The sequence below is a fragment of the Equus caballus genome, chromosome 2 (genome assembly GCF_041296265.1).
Source record: "Equus caballus isolate H_3958 breed thoroughbred chromosome 2, TB-T2T, whole genome shotgun sequence".
In the NCBI taxonomy this organism is placed as follows: domain Eukaryota; kingdom Metazoa; phylum Chordata; class Mammalia; order Perissodactyla; family Equidae; genus Equus; species Equus caballus.
In genome coordinates this window covers 36586224-36609391 of record NC_091685.1, presented here as the reverse complement: position 1 = coordinate 36609391, position 23168 = coordinate 36586224, and the positions used below count along the sequence as shown (strand labels likewise).

The 23168-nt window shown below is 44.9% G+C and overlaps 1 protein-coding gene and 1 long non-coding RNA gene across 2 annotated transcripts in view; one reads left to right on the top strand and one right to left on the bottom strand.

The window, feature by feature from the left end:
* Positions 1 to 277: 277 nt before the first annotated feature.
* SDHB (succinate dehydrogenase complex iron sulfur subunit B) overlaps positions 278 to 23168 on the bottom strand; it is a 32775-nt gene continuing 9884 nt past the window's right edge. The window contains exons 2-8 of the mRNA NM_001163823.2: positions 21961 to 22088; positions 10379 to 10464; positions 8307 to 8443; positions 7597 to 7713; positions 4716 to 4817; positions 3327 to 3449; positions 278 to 507 (exon numbers count right to left, since the gene is read on the bottom strand). Of these exons, the coding sequence (NP_001157295.1) occupies positions 430 to 507; positions 3327 to 3449; positions 4716 to 4817; positions 7597 to 7713; positions 8307 to 8443; positions 10379 to 10464; positions 21961 to 22088 (771 nt within the window). The 3' untranslated portion in view covers positions 278 to 429. The remainder of the gene's footprint in view (positions 508 to 3326; positions 3450 to 4715; positions 4818 to 7596; positions 7714 to 8306; positions 8444 to 10378; positions 10465 to 21960; positions 22089 to 23168) is intronic.
* LOC138920955 (uncharacterized) lies at positions 20140 to 20460 on the top strand. The gene is made up of 2 exons (XR_011433058.1): positions 20140 to 20325; positions 20423 to 20460. It is a non-coding gene; the product is annotated as an uncharacterized lncRNA (long non-coding RNA).

Genomic DNA, 23168 nt, shown 5'->3' with positions numbered 1-23168 from the left:
GGTGAGGTAGGCACAATCACGACTCCCCCTCTACAGATGGGCAGATGGAGCAGAAAGAGGAAAAGAGCTTGCCCGAGGTCCAAAAGGTGGTGGATGGCAAAGCCGGGAACAAGCCCCAGCCAGGTCCCACATGACACCAATTGCATGCCTGTACCCACTGTACCTGCCCCCCCGCCCCGGGGCTCAGTTCTGGAGCCCTGGCCCCCTTCAAGGACAAGGACTCCTCCTTTCGGCACCTTCACATTCCTCTGCAGCAAATAAAAGGCACAGGCTTGCTTTTTTGATAAAGTAGAATAACATTTATTTACTTCTTAAAATTTTTATTATACATGCTGTGTTCATGGAAAATCAAGACCTTTGAAGGAACTCAAATTAGATATAAATTATGTTCAGCTGAGCGGGTTACAGTTGTGTTTAGCATGGAAGCAGTTAAGCTGAAGCTTTCTTCTCCTTATAGGTTGCCATCATTTTCTTGATTTCAGCAATAGCTTTCCCCGGATTCAGCCCCTTGAAAAAAGAGAAGAGAAGCAATTCCAAATGGTAAGTGAAACTGAAGAGAAGAACCCATGACCTTGGGTGACACTCCTCCCCCAGCTTGTACAGTGTCAAAGCAAGGTGAACGCGGATCAAATCCCTTAAATCCCAGGGGCTGGGGCTAAGAGCTCTCTTCTGTCTCCACTTTAGGCGTTTTCAAACCGGCCAGCTCTCTCTGGCAAGAGCCCTGCAGCACTGACTTCCTGCCGGTGCGGCTCCCTGGAGCAGGCTAACGAGCCCAGGGCAGAGGCACGAGTGCCTGCTGTCTACATGCCCACAGACACGGCAGGAAAGAGCATCTCTTCTCTGACCTCAGCCAGCGTCAAAACAGCCAGACATCCCTCGTCCTTTACACACGGCCGTCAACGCACACAAGCCCTTGAGGTAAGCGGAAGAAATGACCTCTCTGCTAACCTGCATAAGCACCATGAGCCCGACCGGCCACTGACACGGGGGGGCGGCTGCAGGTGGGCCCTACAGCTGTAACATCTGTTCTGCAGGAGGCACAATAACTACTCAGTGAACACCAGCCTCACAGAAGTAGGGACACGGGCAAGTATTTGGGAAAATTAGACAAGGACTCATCTGAGGTTAGTGAAGGGTCCCCCCATTTTAGCAGGACAACTCTAACCCTGAAATTAAAGTGTGTGGAAAGAAAAGGAGATCTTCAGAGAGAGAGAAGACACTCTTTAAAGACTGATATGGAACGATCTCCACAATGTATTACGTGAAAAAAGACAGACGACGTGGCATGAAAAAGGTAGAAGATGGGGCCAGCCCAGTGGTGCAGTGGTTAAGTCCGCACGTTCCGCTTCTCGGCGGCCCGGGGTTCGCCGGTTCGGATCCCGGGTGCGGACATGGCACCGCTTGCCAAAAGCCATGCTGTGGTAGGCGTCCCACATATAAAGTAGAGGAAGATGGGCATGGATGTTAGCTCGGGGCCAGTCTTCCTCAGCAAAAAGAGGAGGATTGGCAGTAGTTAGCTCAGGGCTAATCTTCCTCAAAAAAAAAAAAAGTAAAAGAAAAAGGTAGAAGAGCCCACGTACGCATAAAACATCTCTGGGGGGCACACAAGAAACCGGTAACACCACCGCTTCCAGGGAGGCAGCTGGGGATGGGGGAGGAGGAAGACCCTTCTCAGTACATCCTTCTGAATATGGAACCATGGATCACCCACCCACCCTGGTTTATTAAAAGGGGTTTAGACTTAGATGGTCTGTACGCAGGAGTGAACCTAATCGAAGTGCAGGAGGAGCACTGGACTGGGAGGCAGGTGGCCTGCCTCTAGCCCTGACCCTCGCCTGAGAGTGACCTTGGCAAGTTGCCCCCCCGACCCCGGGCTCAGCTTCCCCATCCGTAAAACGGGTGGCACTTGATGATTTTCAAGGCCCCTTCCAGCTCAAACGATCTTGGCCTATGTCTAGCCTCACAGCTCACGTCCCTCCCTGCTTTATCAAAGGGGAGGGCGGGACACAGAGGTCACAGAGAACCTCCGTTCTTGGTGGTCTTGGCTGTGTGCTGCCCTCTGCACAGCTCAGAATGCGCTGTGGAGCTTCTGAACACACAAGCCAGGCCCCGGCCTTGGAGAGGCTCTCTCTGACAGCCTCCAATAGGCCCTGCACCGTTTGCTTTTCTAATAATAGAATTTAATAATTTCTAATAGAGGGTGCCATTTATTGAGTGCCTACTGTGTGCCAGGCACTGTTCTAAGCCTGTTAGCTGCATAACTTGGCTCAGAAGTCGCAGAGGTCACTGGGGCTGAGCCTGGGGGGAAACTGGGCAGTGGGACGCAGGAGCATGTGCTCTCCCTGCCCTAGTGGGGACACCCACCAGGCCCGACAGCAGATCCTGATGCTGATACCACATGAGAAGCACTGTGGCAGAGGGCGGGGCCCCTGGAAACAGCAGGTTTCTAGGCAAGAAATAAGGCAATTACCCAGCCTGGGCTTCACAGTTTTTAAGATCTGCTGCCTTTTCTTTTTTTCTTGATTACCAACTGGGTATCCTAGAGTTTTCATCTTGCCGCCTGCTTACTCACTGCACCTTTAAAGTGAAATTGCTCTACCCACAGTTCTCTGCTCAAAGGGCAGCCATGTTCGGAACCACGCAGCGCCGGCTGCTCCCTGCCCGCTGACTGGGCCAGGGGTGACGCCTGAGCAGAGGGCAGCCAAGCCGCAGCTGGCCATCCACCTCTGACGTGGGCTGCCAAAGAAAGCTGAGCTGGGCCAGTGAGATTCCCTCTGAGGAAGTGGAGCAAAGAAATGTGGAGAGAAGACAGGCAGCCGGCTGAAGCCGAAGGCCAGGGTGAGCCCGGGAGGCAGGCAGTCCGAGTGGGAAGAGGGAGTGAAAGCTAGGGAGGCTGGGGCTCTGAGGCGGACAACAGACGCACAGAGAGAAAGAGGAGGCTGGGCGCTGGAGAACAGAGCAGACTGGCAGCACAATGTGACATGGAGACACTGCGACAGAATCTGCCAGAATTCTGATGACGGTTTTCTTCTTGTGGTTCCTAGGAAGTCAGCCGGAACCCAGGATCCTGTTCCTGGATTCCTGTGGCATCCTCGACTCGCAATGCCCATGTGTACCCTACAAGTAAACTTCCCCTGAGGGGCGTGAGTGAGTCTGTTCATTGCAATTAAGCACAAACGAGCCCTGAGGCTCACACTGAGATGGCAGGCACATTCTGGGCTCTATTTCGAATGACCAGGTTTGCTCTCCGCCAGCTGCCTCTTATGGGCACACACCACTTCTGACATGTAGGTTGAGGCAGAGCTGAGGCCGCCAGCCCCGCGTACCTTGGGACAGGTCTTCGTGCAGTTCATGATGGTGTGGCAGCGGTAGAGAGAGAAGGGGTCCTGCAGCTTGGCCAGGCGCTCCTCTGTGAAGTCGTCCCTGGAGTCGATCATCCAGCGATAAGCCTGGGAGACCAGGGACTGATTAGCTGGGCTGTCGACTTAGTCGCCCGAGCAGCGCTCCGGCTCAAGTCAAGCCCCCAGGAGCGCAGAGGGGAGCGCTCTCCGCCTCGAGGCCTGTCTGCCGCGTTATTTCCTGCCATCTTTCGAGGGAGGAGTCTCACCTCGGATCCCCACAAACCTTTGAGCCACACCGCACCTGGTACTCTGGGACTTCATTATATACCATCAGGCACCATCTTCTAAGTATTTCAAGTTGCTCATCAGCTTCCTACTCAGATTATGAATTAGTGAAGGCAGGGACTGTATCATAAGACTCTGTCTATCTGTCTTCACAGCACCTACCCACTGCCTGTGAGTAATCCGATGACTTAACACACCTGTCTAGAGAGAGCATTTGTTCCACTTACTGATTCTTGTAACAGCACACCCACCCCAGAAGCCTCAGGTCAGCCCGCTGCACACTGATGAGGCTCCCATCACTGGGCCTGCTCTGGCAGTGCTACCAGAGGACTTCTAGGTTCCCAACAGCTCAGATCATTGGCACAAGAGCCAACTAGGAACGTATCTTATTATTCAGTCATGAATGTAGCTACGAATCAATACTGCTAAATGGCCACACAACCACGTAACTTCTCTTTTTGTGGGAAACTGAGAAATGCGAAGTAGTTTTTTCAGTTGGTGAGTCTGTGAAAAGCACTGACCACAAATCTAAGAAGTGCAAGCTTCCTGGGAACGACGATGGAGACGGTCTTTGCCGTGAAGCGGACACGGGGTGAGAGGCGATGCAAAGCAAGGCTGCTTTCTTGTTAAGCAGCTCCTAAAGCCAGTCCTCCAGGCTTCCGTTAGACTGGAGACAACTTCCAGCCCTACAGCTGTGTGGCTGCCCCTCAACGAAACTTCCCTCTCCCCTGCCTACACATGAAGAATCCTGTGGAGGGCCTCCTGACAGATGCGGCGTGGGGAGAGGGGTGAGTGGTAAGAGCCAGCTGCACAGGGGACAGTCTGGAGCATCTGCAAGGCCTGGTCTGCCAAAAAGCATGGCCCGCTCCTGATGCCCTCACCACACTGAAACGAAGGCATTCTGCAGATGAAGCCCCAGATTTATCGAAAGCCAAGTGAAGACAATACAACCCATTACCCTGTTAGTGATGGATGCCCACAAAGAAAAACATCGCCCTCAGAATGTCTGGTTTCTGACAACGCACTGTCTGCTCGGATTCCTGGAGGCTCGAGTTCCAGCTCCCCTTAAAGCAGCCGCAGAGCCCTTACCTGCATCAGAACCGCAGGGCCCAAATACTTGTCCCCGTTCCACCAGTAGCTAGGGCAGCTGGTGCTGCAGCAGGCACAGAGGATGCACTCGTAGAGCCCGTCCTGGGGGGAAAGGGCAGTCAGGGCGCGGGATGGAAGGGACTGTCGTGGCCTTAGCCGATCAAATGTGATGTTTGGGGTCGGTATGTGAACAAAGCGCCTACTTGTATGTGAGTTTTTTGGGCAAAATCCTAGGGGTGGTTTGGAGAGATTTATCAGATTCACAAAAACTATCTTGGAATTGACATGTAAACATCTGCCGGATTAGAGCCCACAGTTCTTGAGTTCAAGTACAACGCACTTATCCTTTAATAAACAACAGCCTCTCACGTATCCAAAACAAAAACAGTAACATGAGGAAACCTTACCACCCAGAATGCTGCCTGGGAGAGATTAAAAAGGCCCTGGGTGTCTGGGCCTCTCGGCGTGCACCCCAGCTTCTGCCCTGGCTCAGCAGAGCTCTCAGGTTTTCGACAGGAACATCGATATCATCCTAAGTAACAGCCACCCTGCACTGAGCACTGCGTGCTTTACCGGCTTTACCTCATGGGAGCACCGGAGTGATCGACAATCCTATGGGCTGAGTACTATTAGGTTCCTTTTTATAGGGAAGGAACTGAGGCTCAGAGAGTGTGGGTCGTTTGTCCAGGGTCACAGAGCTGCAAGTAGCAGAGCTGGGACGGGCCCAGCCTGACTCTGGAATCCCTGCTCTTTAACACTTGCCACACTGACTCAGTCTGCTCACCCAGTTCTAACAAACGGGACTTTCTCATTTTGGGAGCAGAAACTCATAAAAAGAAGCAAAACAGAGGGGCACACTGACATCTGAAGTGACAGCTGATAACAGATGACACAGAGTTGATGGGCATGATCGAAACCATGAGTCTTCAACAAAATCTCTATCCTGTTCAGGCGGCTGGTGGGAGTGTAAACTGGCCCCACTGGTCTGGGAAGCACAAGGCCACGGGATTAAGAGCCTCAATGGGTCATATTCTTTAGTCCACTTACAGAAAAATCTGTAACAAGAAATTAAGTAGAATTTTTTGGATACAACTTGAACAATAAAGATGTTTATCTAGCCTTATTTGTAATAGTAGAAAACCGGAAACAATCTCATTGTTCAACAATAATGGAATGGTTAAATAATACACAGTGCGAACACCTGCAGGAGGAGAAAGCAAAGCGTAAGATACTTATATAGAATTTTTAAGAACATTGGAAAATGCTCACAATAACATAAGTGAAAAAAGCAGGATACAAAAGCATATTTACATTTTGATCCTAGCTACACAAAAACGTCCTGTCACATATAAAAGAAAAACAAAGGTAGTTGTCAACAGAGGTTATTTTAGGGTGATGGAATTACAGATTATTTAAAAAATAGTTCTCTGCCTTTTCCAATTTCCTACAATGAGCATTATGGCCTTAAAATCATGAAAAAAAGTTATAAATTAAAAGTTTTAAATTAAAATTTAAGGAGGTGAAAAATGCTAACCAAATGTTTGGCATTTAAATGAGCAAATTTTGATTATCTAGAAAACACACTCAGGGGACCCTTCACTCCCTGAGAAGCTCACATCAAGGAGACCTCTACTGGCTGCAAGCGCCCCTCCTGCCCGAGGAAGGTGAGATGACGGCTTGGGCCAGTGTGGCCATTCCAGTCTGGACCCTAGCATGCGTCAGACTCCCTGGGAGTTAGAAATGGGGGCAGAGCTATGTCCTGAGAAACTCCTGAAAGAGGAGTCAGCTGCTCACTCTGACTTACAAGTCGCTGCGTTGACCCTCATGGTCTCCGTGATGACAGAGCTGGGCATTCTGACTAGACTCTCCTTTCTTAACATTTCATGGGGAAGAGGAGACAGGCTAAATATTCCCCAAGACCTAAAAGGTCGAATTCATTTAGTCATTCACATGACTACTATTTATGGATAAAGTAACAATGCCAGGGTCTAGGGACCCAGAAAGGAGGAAGCCGCAGCCCCTGCCCTTGAGGTGTGCTCGGTCTGCTAAGGGACGGGCACGTAAATGATGCTCTGAGGATAAGTGCTGTCCTGGAGGAACACAGGAGGTGGTGACCATGAGACAGCACGTCCTTGACCTCCTGCAGGCACGCTGTTGGGCCGCATATCTATTCGGTCCCCTTCCCACCTCATTCTTCCTCTCTACAAGGACACTGAGTGTGCAGGGAGGGAGCATGCAAATCAGAGACTTCTTAGAAGAGGTAAAAACAGTGCAAAAGAAGGAGACTAAAACCTGGTAACTCCTTCACTTTAAAAGACTTTATAGCTGGTGCACAGGAATAGCAACTCTGTCAGTGAGAAGGCCCGTGACAACCCACAGCAATCACCAGACACACGGTGCTAGGGAAAAACATCAAGGTCCTAGTCCCAGCTTTGCCTTTTACTACTTCGTCCCCATCTGTAAAAGAGGCTGGTGGTAGCAGGATTGCAAATGGCCAGCATGGGTTTTATTTGCCCACAGTATTAAACAGCAAATCTGACTGAGCTGTCAACTTTTAAAGACTGGGCTATGTGCATACTGGTTTCCTTTGGAAAAGAGAAACATCTGGCAATACCACACAATCTGCCCCTCCAGGCAGGGCAGGGCACTCCAGCTCCTCCGTCCACTCTGGGCCCTTCATGAGTTCATGCGGCCCACCCGGCCCTGAGAGGAGGAGTGTCCGGGCCTCAGACAGATGCTTTTCAAGTTCCTTTCCAGAGTACACTAGACGGTCTGCGTGATCTCACTCTGCTACCCACCCCCACCCCCCAAGCCACACTTCCCAGCAAACATCTTTGCAACGAAATTCCTCAAATCAAGACAACAAATGAGAACTAATGACCAGTTTCTCACGCTCCTCTATGGACTGTAGATACTGCTGCTTGCCTCCCTGGGATTCATCCTTCTTCTTCAAATAAGGCTCGATGGATTTGTATTGAGCATAGAAGTTGCTCAAATCCTGAGATTAAGAGGAAGAAGAAAAAGAAGAAAAGGGTAAGATTCCACCATCATCCCTTGACTTTCTTCTTTACTCCATCTCTTAGACACTGCCTCTCTGGGACAGACAGACATCAGACTCTCTTCCTTTGGCACAGATATGTGCAAAGCTTACGAAAGGAGAAATAGTCACAATGTTAAGCGTGGTTAGGAAATCTCTCCTCCGCTCACTTGGTTAACTTTCCAATCCCACTCACCCTTGAAAACACTGTCGGTGAAGGTGGTCAAATACAGCGGGACAGAAATTAAAGTAAAACGCCTAACTGTTGCCTTGCCATTGGTATTTTCCACATGAATTCTTTCTAGTTATGGCCAAATTCTTCACTGCTGGGACTGTTCCAACCCTGAAGCTCTGTGCCCTGTTATTCCCAAACAATCTTCACCAAATGAGCTGCTGGAGGATCTTCCAGGCGTGTTTATCTTCTGCCATTCAAACTGCTTAATTAAACTCACACAGGAGAAAAGCCTGCCCTAAAGAACTCAGAGCGTCACACGCACACACCTTCCCCTCCCTGGGAAAAAAAATTAAGGGGAGACAGAGATGCAGAAACTCACAGGAACCAGGTCCTTGATCACATACATATGCGGGAGAGGGTAGATTTTTGAGACTTTGCTGAGGTTGGTGTCAATCCGCCGGGTGCACGCTAGAGTGTTGCCTCCATTGATATTCATTGCACAGGAGCCGCAGATGCCTGAGGGAGACACGGGCAACACTTCCTCACCCGGATGCAGGCGGTCCAGCTTCACGTTCCTCTCCTGGGCTGTCGTCACTCTCCCACCAGGGGCCGCACTGCCGTGAACACACCTGTGGCAGAGCTGCCCGTCGCCCCTTTGCCTTTTCCTCCTGCTTTCTGCCTAGAACGCAGATCTAACAGCTGTAGTTCCAAAAACCATTGTGTGACCAGGAGGCAACCTGAGGTTGGAAGCTCCATGCTAAGGACGGCAGTGGAGCCTGGGGTGCTGTTGGCCTCAGGGGTTCCCACAGCAGTCCGAGCTCCACACTTCAAGTATTTTGAGAGAAAAGTCAGCCTCTGTTTTTTTTAAAGCCACTGTTATTTGAACTCAAACTCTAACAGATGCATCACCCAAAAACAAATCAGCACTGTCTCGGTCACCTTCAGGCTGAGGCCTGGCTACAGATCATGTTCTACCATCTCCAGGAAACAAGCAGCACAGTGGCTGCCCTGGGGACAAGAAACCCACAGAAGCTGCCTGAGGACTGACTTTGCAAGGAGAAAAACGAACTACTGTGAAACCAAACCAAGCAAAAATAAGGTGCTGATCAAGGACCTGAAACGAGAACTTTCTTAGCCTGGAGTCACTTCCTGTGTATGGAAATTTCCTAGGTATTTCAGAGTTTAAAAATGACTATGCAATCTAGACCCCTGGTACCACTCCAATGAAGCTGTTTTTTTTTTGAAGATTATCAGGTCAGAGAAATGTGATTACTTGTGAAACTTGCACTGGGTAATCACTTTTATAAGACTATGCTCTCTTCCTTTCCTGTAGATCTTTGAGTTTAAGAAAACACAAAGATCTGTCTTCAGCAAATACTCCTAAAGTTCCCCAGGAGATTAAATATTATCAATATATTTATGTATGCCTGGCATCCAACCAGAGCAGTACTCTTTTATAAGAAATGGTATACAATTAAAAATAAAAATAAGTCTAATGAATCTTCTCTTAAAAAGGCTCCCCTGGAAATTCTCTTATCAAACAGTAAGGGAATAAAAATGAGCGTCAGTATCATTCTGCTTCATTTTTTCAGTCCAGATGGGCCACACCTTATGTTCCTAGCTCTGAAAGAGTTTTACGGGGAAAGGTTACCGAAAAGCACGCCTATTTCCTGTGAGGCCACGACCTGTGTGGGGAAGGCTGGTGTTTAATTACAGCACAACGTTCCCTGAAGAGCAGGACTCAGCCACACTATCCTATCACCTGTCAGCATTTGCTGCATCAAATCCAATCCTGTAAGATTAGCTGAATCAACCAGATGTCTTAGAAGGAGGACTTCAAATGCTTGAAGTGTACAGCAGAACAAAGATGAAAGGCAATGGGCCAGTATCTCGCTGAAGCAGAGCATGTGAACTTAACCACTATGTCACCGGGCCAGCCCTAAAGCAAAAAATATTGCTCTGCACACACACTGCCTGCAATCAGCTCATGTGGCACCAGCACCACACTGGGAAACTGTTCCCATCTAGAACCTTCCTACTGGGCGCCTCCTCTGTGCACATGTAATACTGGGAGCTGGAGGGAGCACATCCCCCGTGTTGGACAAGTGTTAAGTGTGCACAAGCACCAGCTAGAAACTCTCTAGTGCCTCCCTAATAAACGAGCTCAGCATCCGCAGAGGTGGCCGGCGAGCACATCCGTGCGAGTCCTTGAAGGCTGCAGCACCAGACGCAGCAACCACGTAACAGAAGCAAACTCAGAAACCAGAACTCGTGCCACAGTTCGAATTTCTGACACATTTACCCAAGAAAAGGAAGTGTGTGCAAAGCAAGGTCACCTGGCAGAGGGCTGCCACTGTCCTCCAGGTATCTCTACCAGTTTTGGCCAAACCAGGCTTCTTCTGGGAAATGGAACGTGAGTGTCCAGGACGCAAAAGGGAAGGAAATGCTTACCTTCTCTGCATGATCTTCGGAAGGTCAAGGTAGAATCAATTTCATTCTTAATCTTGATTAAAGCATCCAATACCATAGGACCACATCTGACCAAAAAAACCACAAAACTCAGCTGTATTTACATGACGCTCAATCTCCCTGCACTTCATCACACGATCTGAGACGTCTGCATGTATCAGCCGCTCTTGCCTCCATTTGGCCTTCTCAGGCCACATTCAGAATTCTTCCCTATTTTTATTTTCACACACCCTTACACATTTCAAGTACCGCACAGTGCTATTTTTTTTTTTAAATTTTATTTTTCCTTTTTCTCCCCAAAGCCCCCCAGTACACAGTTGTGTATTTTTAGTTGTGGGTCCTTTCCCTTGCGGCATGTGGGATGCCGCCTCAGCGTGGCTTGATGAGTGGTGCCATGTCCGCGCCCAGGATCCGAACTGGCAAAACCCTGGGCCACCAAAGCGGAGCAAGTGAACTTAACCACCCGGCCATGGGGCCAGCCGCGCACAGTGCTATTTTGATGATCATAGTGCACACGGATTTCTAGGGAACTGAGAGCTAAAGAAGCAGAGAAGCACTTAGGGTAGGAAACAACTTTCACATACTGGGCGTGTCTGTTTTTTTCTTTTTAAAGCTCCCTGCAAAGTTTTCCTAAATAATTTATTTCAAATTTTAGTTTCATTTTTAGGATCTACACAACAAGTAGCTTTAAATGGATAATTAATAATAATAAAACATAACCATAACAGAAAATGTTGTACAGAGAATAAAAGAAAATAAACGACCCATAGTCCAAAGCCCCGAGAGCTCTGGGCCCATGGGGGAAGGGCAGCAGCTCTGGGCTTGGAGCCTGGACTGCAGGCCTGGCGTCCGAGAGCCTGGTCGGAAGCCTCGCTCGGACACTTACCAGCTTATAGGCAATTCACGTAACCAGCTACCCATATATAAAGCACAGAGCAACAACTACATCTCACAGGACTGCTGCAGTGAACGAACAGACTGGAAAATGAAACTCAGAGCAGCGTCTGCCAAAGACACTTTGTTTAACTTTATCATCATGCAGAGACCATGATGCTAAGGAAATGGCTTACTCTCTCTGAGTCTCAGTTTCTTTATCTGTAAAATGGAATTAATATTTATATCACAGGATTATTACAAAGATTAAATAAAGGGGCCAGCCTGGAGGCATACTGGTTAAGTCCATGCACTCTGCTTTGGCGATCTGGGGTTCATAGGGTCAGATCCCAGGTGTGGACATAGCACTGCTCGTCAGGCCATGCTGTGGTGGCATCTCACATAAAATAAAGTAAGACTGGCAACAGATGTTAGCTCAGGGAGAATACCCCCCCACAAACAAATAGATAAAAAAGAGATTAAACAAAAACTTGTGATTTTCATAGTACCTGGACATAGATAAATGCTCAACAAATCTATTTCCTGGTTGCCACCCCACTCTCATTCCTCTCAGTATTTTCTATGCACAGGATCTAAAAAATATGCCCCACCATTTCCTTTAGCATTATCTGTATTTCTTTTGTTTCCAGCTTTATTGAGATATAATTGATAAATAACATTGTGTAAATTTAAGGTGTATGATGTGACACTTTGATATATGTATGTACTGTGAAACGATCACCACAATAAGGTCAGTTAACACATCTGCATTACCTGTATTTCTTTCTTTCTTTCTTTTTCTTTTTTTTGTGAGGAAGATTCGCCCTGAGCTAACATCTGTGCTAATCTTCCTCTATTCTGTATGTGGGATGCCTCCACAGCATGGCTGAGTGGCATAGATCTGCACCTGGGATCTGAACCCATGAACCTGGGCTGCCGAAGCAGAGCACACAGAACTTTAACCACCTGGCCACGGGGCCAGCTCCCTCTTTTTTCCTTTCTGTATGTGAGAGGCTGCCACAGGATGGCTGCTAACAGACAAGTGGAGTATGTCGGTGCTTGGGATCCAAACCTGGGCCATCGAAGCAGAGTGTGCCAAACTTAACCACTAGGCCACTGGGGCTGGCATTACCTGTATTTTCATTCAGCAACATGCAAACACCCTTTTCACTGTACCTTTGCAAACACTGGGAACTTTAACCTTAAAGATCTCTTCTGTTCTGAGAATGGAGATGTGTTATTATTGTTAGTGTTTTACTTTGAGATATTTGAATACTACAGTGATTGAGTATTTGGCATAAATTCTCTGGTTTTTCTTCACCCATCAATCATTTATTGAAAGTGTGCTCTCTGCCAGGTTCCCTTCTAGGTGCTGGAGATGCACCAGAGAACAAAACAGAAGAAAACTCCTGCCTGCCTGGAGCACTCATTCTGGTGGACCAATTCTATAGCCTCAGTCTGTCTATGTTCTTTGTCTCTTTTACTCAAGTCTTGGGAATTTTTTTTTAAAGATCTGACTCTATCTTGTAAAGGAAAAACAACTGCTTTTCTCTACTCTATTACTACTCACTGCTAATACTCCATTTCTGATACTTCTCCTCACCAAGCGTGTGGGGTTTTTCCCACACCAAGCAATTCTGCAACACCAGCTGGGTGTCCCACAAGGTAACAACTCTGACATTAGCTACCTGGAGGCAGCGCCAGATCCCACAGGTTAAGGGCTCAGTCCACAAGACTGCCCTCCTTCCCTCCGATGGCAACTGCAAGTTCAGGTTGTCACCTGTGCTTCTGTCTAACTATACATCAGAGGTTCTCGTGACTCCCTTCTTGGGTTCGATAATTTGCTACTGTGGCTCACAGAACTCAGAAAACAGTTTACTTCCTAGATGACTGGTTTACTATAAAAGGAGACAACTCTGGAACAGCCAAACGGAAGAGATGCACGGGGGAAGGTGTGTGGGAGGGGAGCAGAGCTTCCACGCCTCTCCAGGTGGGCCGCCCTCCCAGCACCTCCACGACTTTACCAACAGGACTCAACACTAACCCAACTCTTAATCCAGTGCTTCAGGGATTTTGATGGAGGCTTCATTACCTAGGCGCAACTGGTTACCCTGTGGCCAGTGGTAAGTGATTCAACCTCCAGCCCCCCTCCCCTCCCAGGGGGTCCGGGGCTGGGGCTGAAAGTTTCCCCTAGCAACCAGCCCCCATCCAGTGGTTATCCAGGGGCGTTCCCCAAACAACCTCATTAACATAAACTCAGGTGTGGTTGACAGGGGCTTGTTATGAATCACAAAAGACAATCATTTCACCTTTATTATTTATCCCGAGCTATTTCAGGAACTGGGAACAAAATCAAAATATTGTAACAAAAGATGACCCAATAGCTCTTATAATTTAGGATTACAGGGGTTTCAGAGAGCCAGAAACCCTGGACAAGACCAAAATATTTATCACAGTGTGAACAAATAATTGGGACCCATCTCCCCGGTCCAGCAGGCGAAACTAGCAAGCCGGCTGCAAAGGCTGAGTCTGTACAAAACCCACGCTGTACTGTGAAGCAGCCTTGCAGGGCATCTCAAGCCCGTGTCAGAACGACCCTGCAACCCCTCACCTCGGCACCAAAGATGCCGGCGGGAAAGGATCTGCAACAAGACGAGATAAAGGGGCCCTGGCTCTCATATCCTCTAGCTACATTTTTAGGCTGAAGGGATAGTTAGCAACCCTGGTACTTGCCTCCCTCCACCCACAGATAACACTGACATTCCAGGAGATATAACCAAGAAATTCTTATTGTACAATCGAGAGAAAAACCAGATGTCCCCTGTCACAGACGAACAGAACCCCTTTGTCGTATACAACTGCTGATGAGTAAGCCCCTTCCAGCATGCACACTGCTTTGTAAAGAAGGTCAATAAACTGTACTCAGATCTGCAGACGTCAGAGCAGTTCCTTCAGGACACTCTGGTGAACTGTTTCTGAGGCTCGAGTCCTCACTCTTGATTCTGTTTTTTTTGAGGAAGATTAGCCCTGAGCTAACATCTGCTGCCAATCCTCCTCTTTTTGCTGAGGAAGACTGGCCCTGAGCTAACATCCGTGCCCATCTTCCTCTACTTTATACGTGGGATGCCTGCCACAGCATGGCTTCATGAGCAGTGCCATGTCCACACCTGGGATCCAAACCGGTGGACCTGGGCTGCTGAAGCGGAACGTGTGCACTTAACCGCTGCACCACTGGGCCAGCCCCACTGGTGGTTCTTGAATAAACTCTTTCAGTTAACTTTTATCAAGATTCTTTACTTCAGTTGACAACAGTATCACACATCTATCATATCTGTTGCTAATCCTGCTCTGGCCCCCACCTCCCGTGCTCAACCAGCAGTTGGCTATGTGACCTCTAATTCTGAAGTCACATATTTTAAGACACATGTAAAATTGAAGTGTTTACATTATTACAGCTGACCCCTATTTCCTTATGATGCTATCACTTTTAAGTCTAAAAGGACCATTGCCCTTCCTGAGGTTTGATGAACAATTTAAATTTTCTCCTAGTTGTTACATTTTCAATTCCCCCCAATTTGCAAAAATTGCTAATCAATTGCCCCAAATCACTGACTGACTAAACCTTCTTTTGCTTCTTTTTTATGATACTTCCCTCCCCTTCCCCTTCTACTATTTATGATACTAGAATTTTATACAGAATGAAGTCTATTTTAGAACTATTTTTTTATTCTAATGATCTGTCCATTCTTGTCCTGGTATGTTTTAAATTACAATTCTCTTTATTCATTTTTCAAGTTACAAAAGCTAATATTTGCATCTTATCAAAATTTCAAACATAAAGTTAAAAAGCCAAAGCCCTCCCTTTTAACTCTCATGCTAAATTTCATAATAGGTAGTACTATTAAGAGTTTGGTATAAATTTTAAAAAATTAAAAAAAAAAGCAATATACTAAAACTTATGGGATGCAGCCAAAGCAGTTCTAAAAGGGAAGTTCATAGCAATAAACACATCAAGAAGAAAGAAAGATCCCAAATAAACAATCTACCCCCATGCCTTAAGGAACTAGAAAAAGATGAACAAATTGAGTCCAAAGTTAGCAGATGGAAGGAAATAATAACCATTAGAGGAGAAATAAATGAAATAGAGACCAGGAAAACAACAGAAAAGATTAACCAAACTAAGAGTTGGTTCTTTGAAAAGATAAACAAAATTGACAAATCTTTAGCTGGACCAACCAAGAAAAAAAGAGAGGACCAAAATCAACAAAATTATAAATGAAAAAGGAGACATTACAACTGATGCCACACAAATACAAAGGATCATAAGAGAGTACTAGGAACAACTATACGCCAACAAACTGTACAACGTAAAAAAAAAAAAGGGAAAAATTCTTAGAAAGATACAAACTACCAAAACTGAAACAGGAAGAAAAAGAAAGTCTGAATAGAACAATTACTATTAAGGAGATTAAATCAGCAATCAAAAAATCTGCCAACAAAGAAAAGCCCAGGACAAGAGGGCTAAACTGATGAATATTATCCAACATTTAAAAAAAAATTAATGCCAATCCTTCTCAAACTCTTCCAAAAAATCAAAGAGGACGAGACATTCCCAAACTCATTTTACGAGGCAGCATTACCCTGATAACAAAGCCAGAAAAGGACACTAGCAGAAAAGAAAACCATATACCAATATCCCTGATGAATACAGACGTAAAAATTCTCAATAAAATGCTAAGTAAACCAAATTCAGCAGCACATTAAAAGGATCATTCACCATGATCAAGTGGGATTTATACCTGGGATGCCAGGAAGTTTCAATATATGCAAACCAATCAACGTGATACATCACATTAACAGAATGGAAGAAAAATCATATGATCATCTCAATAGAGAAAAAGCATCTGAGAAAATTCAACATCTGTTCATGATAAAAATTCTATTTTTTTTTTTTTGAGGAAGATTAGCCCTGAGCTAACATCTTTTGCCAATCCTCCTCTTTTTGCTGAGGAAGACTGGCCCTGAGCTAACATCCATGCCCATCTTCCTCCACTTTATATGTGGGACGCCTACCACAGCGTGGCTTGCCATGTGCTGCCATGTCTGCACCCGGGCTCTGAACCGGCAAACCCTGGGCTGCTGAGAAGCGGAACATGAGAATTTAACCGCTGCGCCACCAGGCCAGCCCCTTGATAAAAATTCTTAACAAATTAGGTATAGAAGGAACGTACCTCAACAAAATAAAAGCCATATATGACAAGTGCACAGCTAACATTACACTCAATGGTGAAAGGCTGAAAGCTTCTCCTTAAGATTAGGAATAAGACAAGGGTGTCCACTCTCACCACTCCTAATCAACATAATACTGCAAGTCCTAGCCAGAGTAATCAGGCAAGAAAAAGAAACAAAAGGCATCAGAATTAGAAAGGAAGTAAAATGGTCTTTATTTGCAGATGATATGATTTTATACATAGAAAATCCTCAAGACTCCACCAAAAAACTGTTAGATTTAATTAAATTGTACAGCTGCAAGATACAAAATTAATATGCAAAAATCAGTAGTGTTTCTATACACTAACAACAAATTACCTGAAAAAGAAATAAAGAAAATGATTTCATGTACAACAGCATCAAAAATAATAAAATACTTAGGAATAAACTTAAGCAAGGAGGCAAAAGATCTCTAGTCTGACAACTAAGACACTGATAAAAGAAAATGAAGAAGACACAAATAAATGGAAATATATCCCTTGTTCATGGATTAGAAGAATTAATATTGTTAAAATGTCAATACTACCCAAAGTCATCTATAGATTCAATGTAATCCCTATCAAGATTCCAAAGGCATTTTTACAGAAGTAGAAAAAACAATCCTAAAATTTATATGGAACTATAAATGATCCTGAACAGCCAAAGGAATCCTGAGAAAGAAGACCAAACTGAGAGGCATCACATTTCCTGATTTCAAGCTATACTATACTATACTACACAAGCTATGCTATATAGCCATCCTACACACTACATACTACATAGTATGGCTCTATACAAGCTATACTATAAAGCTGTAGTCATCAAAACAGTATGGCAGTGGCACAAAAACAGACAAGTAGATAATGGAACAGAATTGAGAACCCAGAAACAAAACCAAGCACATACAGTCAACTAATATTTGACCAGAATATTCAATGGAGAAAAGACAGTCTCTTTAATAAACAGTGCTGGGAAAACTAGATATTCACATGTAAAAGAATGAAATAGACTCATATCTTACACCACTCACAGAAATTAACTCAAAATGGATTAAAGACTTAAACATAAGACCTGAAACGAAACTCCTAGAAGGAAAAATAGGAAAAAAGCTCCTTGACACAGGTCTTGGCAATGATTCTTTGGATATGACACCTAAAGCACAAGCAACAAAATAAAAAATAAACAAGCGGGGCTGTGTCAAATTAAAAAGATTCTGCACAGCAAAAGAAACATCAATAAAGTGAAAAGACAACCTAGGGAATGGGAAAAAATATTTGTAGACCATATATCTGATAAGGGGTTAATATCCAAAATATATAAAGAACTTGTACAACTCAACAGCAAAAAAACAAATAATCCAATTAAAAAATGGGCAAAAGACCTGAAGAGACATTTTGTTACGAATGGCCAATAGGTACATGAAAAGATGCTCAACATCACTAATCATCAGGGAAATGTAAATCAAAACCACAACATCAGCTTACGCTTGTTAGAATGGCCATCACCAAAATGACAAGAGAGAACAAAAGCCAGCAAGGATGTGGAGAAGAGGCAACCCTTAAGCATTGCTGGTGGGATAGTAAGCTGGTACAGCCACTATGGAAAATAGTACGGAGGATCCTCAAAAAATTGAAAATAGAACATATGATCCAGCAATTTCACTTCTGGGAATGTAGCCAAAGGAAATGAAAACACTATCTGGAAAAGATATCTGCATCCCCACGTTCATCGCAGCATAATTCACAATAGCCAAGACACGGAAACAACCTGAGCGCCCGTCAGTGGATAAATGGATAATGAAATTGTGGTACATAGATGTGATATATACATACAATGGAATATTATTCAGCCATTAAAAAATGAGGAAATCCTGCCATTTATGACAACACGGATGGACCTTGAGGGCATTATGCTAAGAGAAATGTCAGACAGAGAAAGACAAATACTGTATGATCTCACTTATATGTGGATTCTAAAAAAACCAAAGTCATAGAAAAAGAGATCAGATTTGTGGTTACCAGAGGCAGCAGGTGGGGGAAGAGGGAATTGGAGGAAGGTAGTCAAAGGGATGAACTTCCAGTTATAAGCTAAATAAGATCAATAAGTACTAGGGATGTAACACATGGCATGATGGCTACTGTTAACACTGCTGTATGGTACACATGAAAGCTGTTAAGAGAGCAAATCCTAAGAGTCCTCATCACAAGGAAAAAAAATTGTTTCTTCTTTTGTTTTTCTTTTTATTGTGTCTATATGAGATGATGGATGCTTAACTAAACTGATTTCAGTAATCATTTCACAATATACCTAAGTCAAACCACTATGCTGTACATCTTAAATTTACAGAATCTACTTTGTAGTGAGCAAGAGAGAAGTTAAATACTCACAATCAAGTGTAGAGCGATACTCCCGGGAAGAACACATACAGCAGAGGCCTACACTTGCATCAGAGGTCAGGGAAGGCCCCATAAATGATATTTAAGCCGAGGCTTGATGAACAGGGACTAAGGAGAACGAGTAGGGGTGTTATAAGCTAAGAGCACATGTGTAGAGGCCTGGATGGGGGAGGTGCGTGTGTGAGGACCTGAGAGGGTCCAGGATGAGGCGGGGTGGCCTGAGTAAGGAGGGAGGAGTGGCAGATGTGAGGAAGTTGAGAAAGATTTCTAAGTTTGATTTTACCCCAAGATCAATGAGAAGCTAACAAATTCTTTTTGCTCAGACATCCTATCTCATTATGAGCATATTTTTCTTTTTCTACGAGCAGAGTTATACCAACTGTTTAAAATGCTCGTCTGCTAATTCCAACAACTGGTTTGCTTCAAGGCCAGCCTCCACTGATGGTCTTTTCACTTGAGCAGGGGCCACGCGTCGTTGTTTCTTTGTATGATTAGTGATTTCGGATTGCATGCTGGACCACAGGAATTAACATGTTGTAGAAGTTTTGGATTGTATGATGTTTCTCTGAAGAGTGTTGACTTTCGTTTTTTTTTAAAGCAACAACTAGTATGGCTAAACTCAAAACATGGGTAGGGTTCATTAACAGAATTTGGGGCTCTCCCTCTGTACTTGTTTCCAGGATTTCCCCCTTATTTTCTGGTTTCTGTGGTAGCCCTCAAATGCATCCTCTTGTTACTCAAGCTAATACAACTACAGTTTTTTATCAAGTTTTAGCCACTATACTCCGAAATCAATTGAGGCCTGCTCTCAGGCAAAAACTTGCAAAAACAGTTCATTCACCCAGTAACATTGCATTCTTCCAAGTGCCGGCTCCCTTCCAGGGTCTGCCTGGTTTGGTCACTCTCCTGTGCCTTCAGGTCTTTCCTTCTCATGTTTTGTCCGGTTTTATAGCTGTTATTTGTGGGACATTTAGTCTGATGAAAGTCACTCTGCCAGTACTGGAAGTGAATGCAATCACTGTTTAATATTTTTTTATCATTAAAAAATAGATGAATTTAACTTTTCCAGTTTTAGTCATATTCTGTAAGTTTTTTTTTTAAGTCCAGTCCACGTTCCGTCAGAGGAACATCAAGCTTTACTTCCTTTTTCGTTTTTTAGATTGGCACTGAGCTAACGTGTTGCCAATCTTTTTTTTTTTTGTCCTTCTTCTTCTTCTTCTCCCCAAAGCCGCCCAGTGCATAGTTGTACATTCCAGTCACAAGTCCTTCTGGTTGTGCCGTGTGGGACGCTGCCTCAGCATGGCCTGATGAGCCGTGCCATGTCCACGTCCAGGATCTGAACCAGCGAAACCCTGGGCTGCCAAAGCGAAGTGCCTGAACCACTCGGCTACGGGGCCAGCCCTGCATTCTGTAAGTTTTGATTTGCAATGTTTTTATTTTCTAAGTACCTGACAATATTTTTATTTACTCCTTGATCAAATAGTTATTTATCTTTTTTTTTTTCAAGGAAGATTAGCCCTGTGCTAACATCTGCTGCCAATCCTCCTCTTTTTGCTGAGGAAGACTGGCCCTGAGCTAAGATCCATGCCCACCTTCCTCTACTTTACATCTGAGACGCCTGCCACAGGATGGCTTGCCAAGCAGTGCCATGTCTGCACCCAGGATCCAAACCGGTGAACTCTGGGCCGCCAAAGCAGAACGTGCACACTTAACTGCTGTGCCACAGGGCCAGCCCCTCAAATAGTTATTTAAAAGAGTGTTTTTAAATTTCCAAGTAGTTAGGGTTTTTTGTTTTTAATATGAATGTTTAGTTTTATTGTTATGGTCAGAAAATGTAGCCTGTACAATTTCCTTTTCTTTGAATTTTATTAATAATTTTTGGTTGCTGAGTATTTGACAGTTTTGTCTATTTGAGAACAAGGTAATATATTAACTAAGTTTATTCCATTAATAGACTTTATGTGTTGATAGAGTCAAAAAAAATTTAGAGTATTAATAGTTTTCAAACTTTTTTTTTGGTGCCATGGAAGTTTTTGTTCAAAAGAAATAAAATACTCATTCATTTACAAATAATACAAATTGGACAACAGAACAGTTCTGCTCACACTGAGGAGGGCAGGTGTGGAGCAGTGAGAAGGCAGAGCCGAGCTGACTAGGTTCTTCTTTCCCCCGACCACGCATGGGGAGCCCTGAGAGTGGAAGCTGACGAAAGAAGAGCGGTTCAGAGCTGTGATGGGAGGCACTCAACCTGCCGGTGGCTGGCTTTGAAGATGGGGACTAGAAAGCAAGGAATGCAGCAGCCTCTAGGGGCTGGGAATGGCTCTCAGGTTATAGTCGGCAAGCAAATCGGGACCTCAGTCTTAGAACCACAAGGAACAGAATTCTGCTATCAGCCCAAAGGAAGAGAAAATGGATTCTCTCTTAGTCTCCAGAAAGGAACCCGGCCTGCTGATACCTTGATTTTAGTCTGGTAAGACCTTTACCAGACTTCTAACCTACAGAACTATAAGATGACAAATCTATGTTGTTTTAAGCCACTAAGTTTGTGGCAATTTTTTATGACAGAAATAGAAAACTAACACATCTGTACAGATTATTTTCAATATTTTAACTATATCCCTATGTTGTACTACCACCATTCCAGCCCAGTTTATGGGATTTACCATTATTATAGACCATGTAGGTCCAGATACATAAAATGAACATAAAAACAACCCAGTACTTTTAAACTGGTAATGTGCTAAATGATAAATAACTTCAAATACCATGCATAAAGCCAACTCTACCAGTGTTCCTAGGAATTTGTTATACTTTGATTTGGGGGAAGGAAAGGAATTTAACAAAAGCTATTTTTCTTGGTATTATCTTTTTGAACCAGGTACCTGTCTCATTCTTGTTTCTTGTGTTAAAAAGAGATGATAAATTCCAGAGCCATTGGATGATCTCAGGTTTTAAACCTTCCAAGGACGTGAAAAGCATGTCCCTGGATCCTATTAAGAGCTCACCTTCACTTACCAAATACCCAGCTTTCACAGAGATACTCACTTATTCAAATCAATTTCATAAGTTTGCATATGAGGTTTATCTCCAGTCTTGTCTGGATCCCATCGGTAGATGGCGAATTTCTTGATTCGGGGAGCTGTGGCCGCAGCTGTCTGGGCCCCTCGGCAGGCCTGAAATGTAAGTTCACAAGAAGGAAAAACATTATTAAAAATGCAAGATAAATCCTTGCATTTAGCTGGCACTATGAACTACAGTACTGGATAGAAACCCACGCATTACTGACACACAGTCTTCTTGGGAAAGGCAGCCATCCGCTATCCAACAAACACCAAGCACTTATGCCAGACATGGTGCTGGGGGCTGGAGAAAGGCCACTTAAAACAGACAGAGTGGGCCGGCCCCGTGGCCGAGTGGTTAAGTTCATGTGCTCTACTTTGGCGGCCCAGGGTTTCACGGGTTCAGATCCTGGGTGCAGACATGGCACTGCTCATCAGGCCATGCTGAGGTGGCGTCCCACATAGCACAACCAGAGGCACTCAACTAGAATATTCAGCTATGTACTGGGGGGCTTTGAGGGAAGAAGAAGAAAAAAAGAAGACTGACAACAGATGTTACCTCAGGTGCCAATCTTTAAAAAAACAAAACAAAATAGAGCCTTTGCCCTCATAGAACCTACTTTGTAGTGAGCAAGAGAGAAGTTAAATATTCACAATCAAGTATAAAGAGTGATACTCACGGGAAGAACACAACAGAGGCCTACACTAGCGTCAGAGCTCAGGGAAGGCCCCATTGATGATATTTAAGCCGAGGCTTGATGAACAGGGACTAAGGAGAACGAGTAGGGGTGTTATAAGCTGAGAGCACATGTGTAGAGGCCTGGATGGGGAAGGTGCGTGTGTGAGGACCTGAGAGGGTCCAGGATGAGGCGGGGTGGCCTGAGTAAGGAAGGAGGAGTGGCAGATGTGAGGAAGTTGAGAAAGATTTCTAAGTTTGATTTTACCCCAAGATCAATGAGAAGCTAACAAATTTTTTTATCGTGTGGATGACAATCATTTTTATTCCTGAGAAGTGTATCACTGGTTATGCCAGGAAAATTGTCAGATGACCTCTGGGGACACCGGGGAGAAAGCCAGCGCAGTTGTCAAAACGAGACGCTGTTGTTTTCAGATGAGGCGTCTTAGTCAGTTTGGGCCTCTATAACAAAATACCAAAGACTGGGCAGTTTGAACAAACACCTATTCCTCACAGTT